We start from the raw sequence: 10,218 nt of genomic DNA, 5'->3' as shown, positions 1-10,218 counted from the left end.
TTTGCAATATCTAGTATATGTCTGAGTCAAGCAGAAAAGGTCAGATAAGGTGATGTTAGGGAAATGAACCCTAAGATATGTATTCAAAATTTTTTATTTCATGCGATTGTTTCTAACACATTTATAAGATTACTTCTTTGTTGCTTTGTATGTCCCTCCCCCATAGTATAACCCCTGCTTTCACTGTATTTGATGGTATAATTTGTCAAAGGGAAGGGGAAAAACAAATCATTTAAATAGGGATACAGGTGGACCCAATGCAACAATGAGATGTACAAGCCGTTATGTCGAAAACTGCAACAATGAGATGTACAAGTCCTTATGTCTAAAACTTTACAACTTTGGTGGGGGGGGGGGTGGAGGGGGGGATTGGAGGGAGTGAAGGGGGGGCAGGGGGAGGATGGGAAGGGGAAACAAAGGAGGAGGCTACAATGCTTGATAAGAAATGTACTCATTATCTTGCCCATGTAATTGTAACTCTTTTGTACAATATTTTCACAATTAAAAAAAAATTAACCAAAAAAAAAAAGTCCTGTGAAGTAAGGAGGTCAGGTATGGCTGGCGCCAAATTTGCCACATGGTGGCCTATAATATAAGTCTGGCATCCCCTCCCCATCACCTGCCTCCCAGGTGATGGATGTGCCTGGACCCCTGGAGGCAGGAGTAGGCCACTTGGCTGATTGACTACTGAATCTGTCAGTCCAGTGCCTGGGACTGGGAATTTCCTGAGGATCTGCCCCCTGTGCCAACCTGTTTAGGCCCTGACCAGCCTAGCCGCCAGCCTATCCACCAGCTCTCCATTGGTGCTTGTTGGTATTGTTTTTGTTATTTCTTTCCTCTTTAGCATGTTTCCTACCTGTGTTATGTGTATTTGCGTGCTGCAGGGCTTTGCAACAACTGCCGGCCTGTAGCCTGTTATTTTACAATGTGGCTTCTGGGATGATTTACCTTACAATACTGTAGCTTGAACTCAGGGCCTGAGGACTTTCTCTGAGTTGTTTTTGCTCAAGACTAGCACTCTACCACTTGAGTTTTGAACCACAATCCTCAGATCTCAGCCTACTGAGTAGCTAGGATTATATGGGTCAGCAACTAGTACCTTGCTGTGTTGTGTGTGTGTTTGTGTGTGTGTGTATGTTGTATCTGTGTATACTGGGGCATAAAACTTGAACTCAGGGCCTCGTGCATTCGCTTTGTCAATGGCTTCCGGTGAGAGTTTGTGACGCTTCTCCCTAGACACCACTTAGGGTTTTGCTCCCAGGTCCTTGACTTCAATCACAGAATAAGAGTCACAATGGTAAAAGCAAAACAAACAAAAAAGTGGCAGAGCTTTATTAAGTCAACAAGCAGGCAAGCAGAAATGCAAAGGCAGGCTCTAACAGACTGTGAGTGCTCAAAAGGAGACACGTGGAGCTCTTTGACAACAGAGGTATATGCATATACATATACATATATATATATATATATATATATGAATGATAAAAGTGAGGCAGGATAGATTAGGGAAAATGAGGTCATGGTAAACACTTGCTAGGAATTCAAAAAAACTTAAATACAGGAGATATTTATCCATCTACTTTCCTTAAGATTAAGGGACCAGCTAAGAGCTGGTGGCTCACGCCTGTGAGGCTGTGATCTGAGTATCACAGTTCAAAGCCAGCCAGGGCAAAACAGTCACCAGGTTCTTATCGCCAATTAACCACTAGAATACCGGAAGTGGCGCTGTGGCTCAAGTGATAGAGAACTAGCTTTGAGCTGAAGAGCTCAGGGACAGTGCCTAGGCTGTCCCACAACCAACCCCCCCCCCAAAAAAAAGGGAGAGAGAGAGAAAGAGAGAGAGAGAGAGAGAGATTTAAGGGACCAAAGTCATTTTAGGGGAAAGTGAGGCCCGGTGAAGGCAACCCAGAATCAAGGTATTTAAGAAACATAGGAGCACTATCTTTGCTTCTAAGATAGACACCAGGATGCCTTCTTTTGTTTGGTGGCAGGATGCACCACTTACTGAAAGACATGTCCTTTGAAATTAAAGGGTGGACCTAAAACATAAACAACTAGGATGGTAAATAAGATCCAGGAACTTGGGGCTGGGAAGGTAGCTCAGTGGTAGAGCGCTTGCCTTGCATACATGAGGCCCTGGGTTCGATTCCTCAGCACCACATAAGAAAAAAGCCGGAAGTGGCACTGTGGCTCAAGTGGTAGCTAGCCTTGAGCTGAAGAGCTGAGGGGCAGCACCTAGGCCCAGAGTTCAGGCCTCATGACTGGACCCCCCCCCCCCCCCCCCGCCAAAAAAAGACCCAGGAACTTAGAGAGTATAACAACATCAAAAGTGATTGAGAGCAGAGATAAATACCCATTTTTTGCATAACTTTAAATCAGACCACCTTCCTTTATCTTATAATAAATACCCTTGATGCTACAGAGCTTTCCTTTCGAGAGCACTCACTCTGTTAGTGTGCCCCTGTCTTTTTGTCTGTTTAGCTACTTGTCTCTTGCTTACTTAATAAAGCTCTGTCAAGTTTTCTCCCCATCATGACTATAAGCTTATTCACCCCTAATCTGAGTTGCCAGCCTTTACCCTGTGTCATCCACAGGCCAGGCCTGGCCACAGTTCTCTATTCCCACTGGCCCAGGCTGCGTCAGCAATATAATCTGGATGCACAGTCCCAGTCACAGGTGGGTCCTAGTGTATAGTCGCAAGATGTTAACTCTAGAATTGTCTGTGCTATAGAATGTTTCCCCTGGCTACATGACAGCTATAAAATGTATTGTCTCTGCTACATGCCAGATATAGGATGGTTTCCTGGCTGCAAGCTAGCTATAGAATGTCCTGCCCTGGCTGTCTGATATTTCCAGTGTCCAGCTATGACTACAACGTTTTTTGCCTCAGATTTCCTGCCCCAGACCCTTCTGCCTTCAGACTCCTGACAATATATTTACCTCTACGGCTCGGCTCTGAGAGCAGTTAGCAACTCTTTATTCCAAGAGAGATAGCCTGTTAGCTTCCAGCTGACATTAAACGCTTCTTTCTTCTATGTGACTGTGTATCTGAGTGGTTTTCTGGGTCAGCGCTTACAATGACTTGTTCAGAAATTCTTATTCTGCGATCACAGTCAAAGACCCTGAGTGAGGAGTCCCTACTTCTAGAGGAAATCCTCGCAAACCCTCACGTGCATCGGGCATAGTTTGGCTTAAACGTTATTGTAGGATAAATGTTTTCTTTGTCTTTGCACCTGGTATCCCGTTACTCTTGGTGTTGCACTCTATCACTTGGGCTCAGGTCTCATTAAACTTTGATCTTTCTGTTTGGGCAGCTTCCTTCAAGAAAGAATGCATTCTGCCATATATTTTTAAGACAGATGTTTACCGGAGATTAAATACTTTGTGCCAGGAGGAGTCATTCTCCTAAGTGTTTGCTTCTCCAGGATTGATGTCTTTATTTATGTTCCTGCTCAGTTTTCAGAGCACACTCATTATTTGGGGCCAGGAGGCAAGGTCAGATGGAGAAAGCTGTTCTTCCTCTTTTCTTTTTCCTTGTGCTAATACTGCAGCTTATGAAGGAGTGTAAGTGGTATACCATGTTTGTTTCCAAATTCCTGGCTGGCATTTACTGTGCCCTAATCTATCTCGCCTCAGCTTGCTTCGCCTTTACCTCTGGAACCACAGCTCTACTTTTGTTTTTTTACTGGTTCCTTGGAGATAAGACTCTTGTAGACTTTCCCACATGGGCTGGCTTTGAACTATGATCTTCAGTTTTCAGTCTCCTGAGTAGCCAGGATTACAGGCATGAGCTACCAGTGCCTGCTGATTACAAGAACTCTGGAACAAGGACACATGATGGCAGAGACCTCCACACATGCCGTGGGAACAGAAACCCCTGTATAGAGCTTCTTTTAGATCTTACCCAATGAGTCTCTATTGGCTGTTAATTTATATCCTTTATGGTACTGTTTGTATAATATATAATAACCAGAAGCAAAAAAAATCCCAAAAAACAAAAAAACCAATTCCCTGAATTCTGTGAGCCACTCTGCCAAAGTACTGAACCTTGAGAAGGAGGTCACTGCTTATAGCTGGTTCATCCCTGTGCAGTCAGACATACCAGGGACCAGGACTTGGGAAATAGAGGCAGTCTTGGGAGCCTGAGCTCTCAAAGAGGCCATTGGTCACTGGCTTATAATTACCTCCATTTGTCTCTTTGTCACTTTAAACACCTCCTCTGAAACCCCAGTCTCTGAGTCCACTTTTTCTCCCCAGCTGTCACCAGGGATTAAAAGGACAGGCTTTATCCATAACATCTCTATGACCAGGGACTGAAACTGCCCCTAAGGAATGGCAGTCTGTGAGGACTTGCCATACCCAAATGAGGGCAATTATCTGCTTTAACAAAGCTTGCCCTCAAGCAGGAGAAATCACCTCAGGGGAGCCAGCCTGGTCCTCTAAAGAGAAAACTAATTCTTCACCCATTCAGAACCAGAACTGGACCACACAGGCCCCTCACAGGTCCCACCAAGATCAACCACTCTGTCTGTTCTGGATGCTCCAAACTCCTCCTTTAATACTCCTTTCCTCTCTCCCTCCCTCTCTTCCTTATTTCCTTCCCTTCCTCCATCCCTCCCTCCCTTCTTCCTTTCTTCCCTTCTTCCTTTCAACTTTATGGGCTGGGCCTGAGGCTTGAACTCAGTCTGGGCACTCACTGTCCCTGAGCTTTTTTGCTCAAGGCTAGTGCTCTACCAGCTGAGCCATAGCTCCATTATCAGCTTTTTGGTGGTTAATTGAAAATAAGAATCTCATGGACTTTACTGCCTGGAATGGCTTCAAACCACAACCCTGAGATTTCAGCCTCCTGAGTAGCTAGGATTACAGGCATAAGCCACTGATGTGGAAGATGGAATATAATATTTTATCTGGATTGTGTAAAATGGATAATGAATGATTTTAAGATATAAATGTAAGTGTGCTGTGGATAAGACTTTCCTGGTAACTAGCTCTTTTAGCTAGTAACTGTAATTGTAACTCTGTAACCCTATAACTCTAACTCTGTAACTCCACTTCTGCTGTTTTCTGAGCAATGGAAGTCCTAACCCAGGGGAACCATCACCACCCTTTGTTCTAGTCCCCTGATTCCCTCCAGCAAAACCTTGGCGGGAAATTTAAACTTAAGGTGCGAATTTCTTGTAACAACCATTGGCTAAAAACAACATCCAGCCTCCCCCTTCCCCCACCCTAACCCAAAATGCTTAAAAGCCAATGTGGGCTGGCAGCTGGGGCTATTTCCTGGGATCCTGACTCCAGGTGCGGTCTTGGCGTGTGAGCACTTTTTCCTCAATAAAATCTTTTATATTTTCACTATGGACTGAGTAGTCTCACTGCCCCTCCTCACTATACCACCAGTGTCTGGCTTTCTTTTTCCTTTTCTTATTTATTTAGCCTGTCTTCAGGCTTGACCTCAGAACCAGAAAATACTATTCTCCTTTAGATTTTTCACTCAAGAAACAGAACTCCACCACATGACCAACACTTCCACTTCTGGCTTTTTGCTGGTTAACTGTACAGAAGAGTCTCACAGATTTTCCTGCCCAGGGTAGCTTGGAACTGTGATCCTCAGATTCAGCATCTCAAGTAGCTAGGATTATAGGCATGGCACCTTACTTGGCTTTTTAATTATGGATGGGTGGTCTACTTCTGTTGAGATTCCCAGTGTTGGGCTTAGGGTTTCATTAATTTGTGGGGTCTGCTACTAAATCCAGATAGATAATGTCAGAATTGAATTAAATTTTAGATTCCTAGTTGGTATATAAACAGCTGGAAAATTGAAAATATGCTGTCAGAAGGGATGAAGTTTGTTTTTTTCCCAACAGAATTTTTTTCCCCCAATCTTGGGACTTTAACTGAGGGCCTGGACACTGGCCCTGAACTTCTTTTGCTCAAGGATAGCCACAGAACCACTTCTGTTTTTTTTTTTTCTATTTATATGGTACTGAGGAATCGAACCCGGGCTTCATGCATGCTAGGCAAACACTCTACCACTAAACCAGATCCTAGCTTCCCTTCCTCCCCCCCCCCGCCCCCCCACCATCCTTTTTTAATGTAAACATTTAAAAGACTTATGTTTGTTTGCATAACATGATTGGGAAATAAGTCCACAAAAATTTTCAGGAACCTACTTTTCTAACCAAGTTCTCCCTTTTTTCCTTCTCCTCTCCTTCCTTCTTTTACCCTCCCTTCCTCTCCCTTCCCTGTCCTTTCCTTCCATTCAAACTGATGATTAATACTGTTGTAATATAGAATCAAAAGAGCTATTACCACTGGCTGTGAGTAGTTCATGCCTGTAATCCTAGCTACGAAGGAGCCTGAGATCTGAGGATCAGTGTTCAAAGTCAGCCTGGTCAGGAAAATCCCTGAGACTCATCTCCAATTAACCAGCAAAAAACTGGAAGTAAAATTGTGGCTCAAGTGTTAGAGTGCTAGCCCTGAGCAAGAAAAGTTCAGGGATAGTGCTTAGGCCCTAAATTCAAGCCCCAGGACAAGTACATGTGCCAGCTCTCTTTCAATATACTTTCCCTTTCTCTGTTCTAAAATTATACCATGCATAAGCAGAAAAAAAAAAGCCAGAAGTGGTGCTATGGCTCAAGTGGTAGCATGCTAGCCTTGAGCTGAAGAGCTGAGGGACAGTGCACAGGCCCAGAGCTCAAGCTCCACGACCGACCCAAAAAAATAAAAATAAAATTATACCATGGATGGGTGGGGATAGGAAAGTTGGGGAAGAATGATAGAAAGGGTGACATAAGCTGGGCGCTGGTGACTCATGCCTGTAATCCTAGCTACTTAGGAGGCTGAAATCTGAGGATCACAGTTCAAACCCAGACTGGGCAGGAAAAGTCTTATTTCCAATTAACCACCAGAAAACCAGAAGTGGCGCTGTGGCTCAAGTGGTAGAGCACTTGCCTTGAGCTGAAAAGCTGAGGGACAGCATCCAGGCCCAGAGTTCAAGGCCCTCAACCAACACACACTCACAAAAAAAAGGGGATGGGAAGGTGGCTCAGTGGTAGAGCGCTTGCCTTGCATGCTCAAGGCCCTGGGTTCGATTCCTCAGCACCACATAGGCAGAAAGAAAAAAGCCGGAAGTGGCACTGTGGCTCAAGTGGTAGAGCCCTAGCCTTGAGCTGAAGAGCTGAGGGACAGTGCCCAGGCCCAGAGTTCAGGCCCCATGACTGGACACCCCCCCCTCCAACAAAAGGAAGGAAAACGGTGTCATTAAATTAAGATATATTTTACTGATAAGTACAGATGGCTCATGCCTCTAATCCTAGCTACTCAGGAGGCTGAGATATTAGGACTGAGGTTCAAAATCAGCTTAGGCAGGAAATCTGAGAGACTCTTATCTCCAATTAATCACTTAAAAGCCAAAAGTTGAGCTGTGGCTCAAGTTGTAGAACACCAGCCTTGAGCAAAATAGCTAAGGGATAGCACCCAGGCTCCAAGTTCAAGTCCTAGTAATGTCACAAATAAACAAATAATAAAATGCATTGTACTTCTATTGACATGTTGAAATGAAATCTTTTTGTAAAACTATTTAAAGGTAATAGAAAAAATTATATCAGATGCTAAGTAGCAGTGTGTGATTATTTAGTACGTATAAACATACCTTCAGAAGTTATGGAAACTCTGTTTTCCTGTGAGGAATTTAAATTTAATGCCTTCAGTTTTTTGCAGGTACACACATGTTGGAGAGCAACATCTGAGATATCACAGCTCCGGAGATCTAGGATTTGCACTTCAGGATGTAAAATCTGCAGCAAATACAGGACTTTGAGAAATTAATTTTCTATAAATAGACATATATCCGTATAGATATATTTAAATAATATACATTTATATAATTATATAGTATATATTCACTGAAATATTTATAACATACATTTATATATTAATATTTACTTATATTTATGTAGATATATCTATATGTATAATTATATATAAATAGATGTAATATATAAATTTTATGAAGATATTTCTTAATATTTAATATAAATATAGACTAATTTCATGACAGATGTACCACTGGGAGAAGATACAGCAAAGAATGTAGAAACAACCAGGTGCCAGTGGCTCATGCCTATAGCCTGAATAGCTAGAATCCTAGCTACTCAGGAGGCTGAGATCTGAGAGTCATGATTCAAAGCCAGCCCGCGCAGGAAAGTCTATGAGACTCTTATCTCCAATAAACCACCAGAAAACCAGAAGTGGTGCTGTGGCTCAATAGAGCACTAGTCTTGAGCTAAAGAGCTGAGGGACAGCGCCCAGGCCCAGAGTTCAAGCCCCACGACTGACAAAAAGAAAGAGAGAGAGAGAGAGAGAAAAAGGAATGTAGAAACATGTGATGAGGAGATAGACATAGAAAACAAGGAAAAATCCTCCTCTGCTTCCTGCTGGAGGTACAACATTCCCAAACACAATATACTGATAACATGGCTGGAGATGACAAGGCTAGAGATGGTAGGATTGTTGGACCTAAAAAGCGTGAGCTCTGGCAGTGAGTGACAGTCCTCCCCACACAGCACCCAGCTGTAATTAAGGACTGGCTCATACCTGTCACCTTGGCTGTGCAGAAGGCTGGGAGGGTCTCAGCTCCAGGCTAGCCCTAGTCTACAAGACTCCAAGTCAATGGAAGAAGGGGGGCAAAGGGGGGGCCTTGGTGTCTGTCATTCCAGCAATGATTGGAAATAGGAGGATCCCCCAGTAATCCGGGAGCATTCTCAGGCAGGAAGGGAGACCACATCTCAAAAATAAACAGGGTTGCTGGGTGCTGGTGGCTCATGCTTGTAATCCTAGTTAGTCAGGAGGTTAAGATCTGAGGATCTTGATAGAAGATCAGCCAGGGTGGGGAAAGACCATGAGACTCTTGGCTTCAATTAACCTCCAGGGCTGGAAGAGGAGCTGTGGTTCAAGTGGTAGAGCACTAGCCTTGAGCAAAAACAAAGCTCAGGGACAGGCCCTGAGTTCAAGCCCATGACTGGCACTAAGGCAGGGGAATATATACATGGTTTGCTTAGAAGTAATACACTTAGCCGGGCACCAGTGGCTCACACCTGTGATCTTAGCTACTAAGGAGGCTGAAATCTGAGGATCATGGTTCAAAGAAAGCCAGCCCGGACAGGAAAGTCCATGAAACTCTTATCTCCAATAAACCACCAGAAAACCAGAAGTGATACTGTGGCACAAGTGGTAGAGTGCTAGCCTTGAGCTGAAGAACTGAGGGACAGTGCGCAGGCCCAGAGTACAAGCCCCAACACCACCACCAACAACAACAACAACAAAAAAAGTAATACATTTGTCCAGCAAGGAGGAGGCTCTAAGTTGAAACCCTAGTGTTTAATAACAATAAAAATTAAAATATAATATCAATGCATTATTAAAATAATGCTGTATTACTAAAACAATACCATATTACTATATTTTATTAATAAAAGATAAATAAAATTGGGGTTGGGAAGGTGGCTCAGTGGTAGAGCGCTTGCCTTGCATGCTCAAGGCCCTGGGTTTGATTCCTCAGCACCACATAAGCAGAAAAAAAAAAGCTGGAAGTGGCGCTGTGGCTTAAGTGGTAGAGCCCTAGCCTTGAGCTGAAGAGCTGAGGGACAGTGACCAGGTCCAGAGTTCAGGCCCCACGCCCAGACCAAAAAAATAAAATAAAATAAAAAAGATAAATAAAATAAATGAAGGCCTAGACTTACTATTAGAAGAACCTGGGTTCCAACCCCGTGTTCTCCTGTGACCTCCAATATTAGTGATTTTTATGTCAAGTAGGAGTGAGTGATTAATTAGAGGGTTTCTTTAGGTTTTGCTCTATAACATCAGAGAAATTCATTATGATGGGGTTATAATTATGCTCTGACAGCCTATCTGACATCTGAGTTGTAATTTCTTGGAGCATTTCATGGGAAGAGTTTTGTGGGTTGATTTTTTTTCCTGAACTTTTTAAACATTTTTTTCCCCTTCTTACACTTAAAAAAAAAAATACTTCCTGCTGTAGCCAGGGTAACAGGCACACAGCATCACTCCCAGCTTCTACCAAATGGGAGTCTCAGCTGGGTGCTGGTAGATCACACCTATAGTCCTAGCTAGGAGGCTAGGATCTAAGGATCTCAGTTCAAAGAGAGACTAGGCAGAAAAGTCTGAAAGACTCTCCAACAAATTAGCAAAATGCCAGACTGGAAA

At 43.5% G+C, this 10,218-nt stretch overlaps 1 protein-coding gene across 1 annotated transcript in view; it reads right to left on the bottom strand.

The window, feature by feature from the left end:
- The window catches only part of Amn1 (antagonist of mitotic exit network 1 homolog (S. cerevisiae)), a 59,642-nt gene that overhangs the window by 33,987 nt on the left and 15,437 nt on the right, over window positions 1-10,218 (bottom strand). Inside the window, exons 3-4 of the mRNA XM_013033411.1 lie at window positions 7,646-7,790; window positions 4,182-4,297 (exon numbers count right to left, since the gene is read on the bottom strand). Of these exons, the coding sequence (XP_012888865.1) occupies window positions 4,182-4,297; window positions 7,646-7,790 (261 nt within the window). The remainder of the gene's footprint in view (window positions 1-4,181; window positions 4,298-7,645; window positions 7,791-10,218) is intronic.

This window comes from Dipodomys ordii, unplaced genomic scaffold (assembly GCF_000151885.1).
Source record: "Dipodomys ordii isolate 6190 unplaced genomic scaffold, Dord_2.0 Scaffold167, whole genome shotgun sequence".
Lineage (NCBI taxonomy): Eukaryota > Metazoa > Chordata > Mammalia > Rodentia > Heteromyidae > Dipodomys > Dipodomys ordii.
Note: the sequence above shows the minus strand (reverse complement) of the source record. Positions and strands in the feature narration are given on the sequence as shown.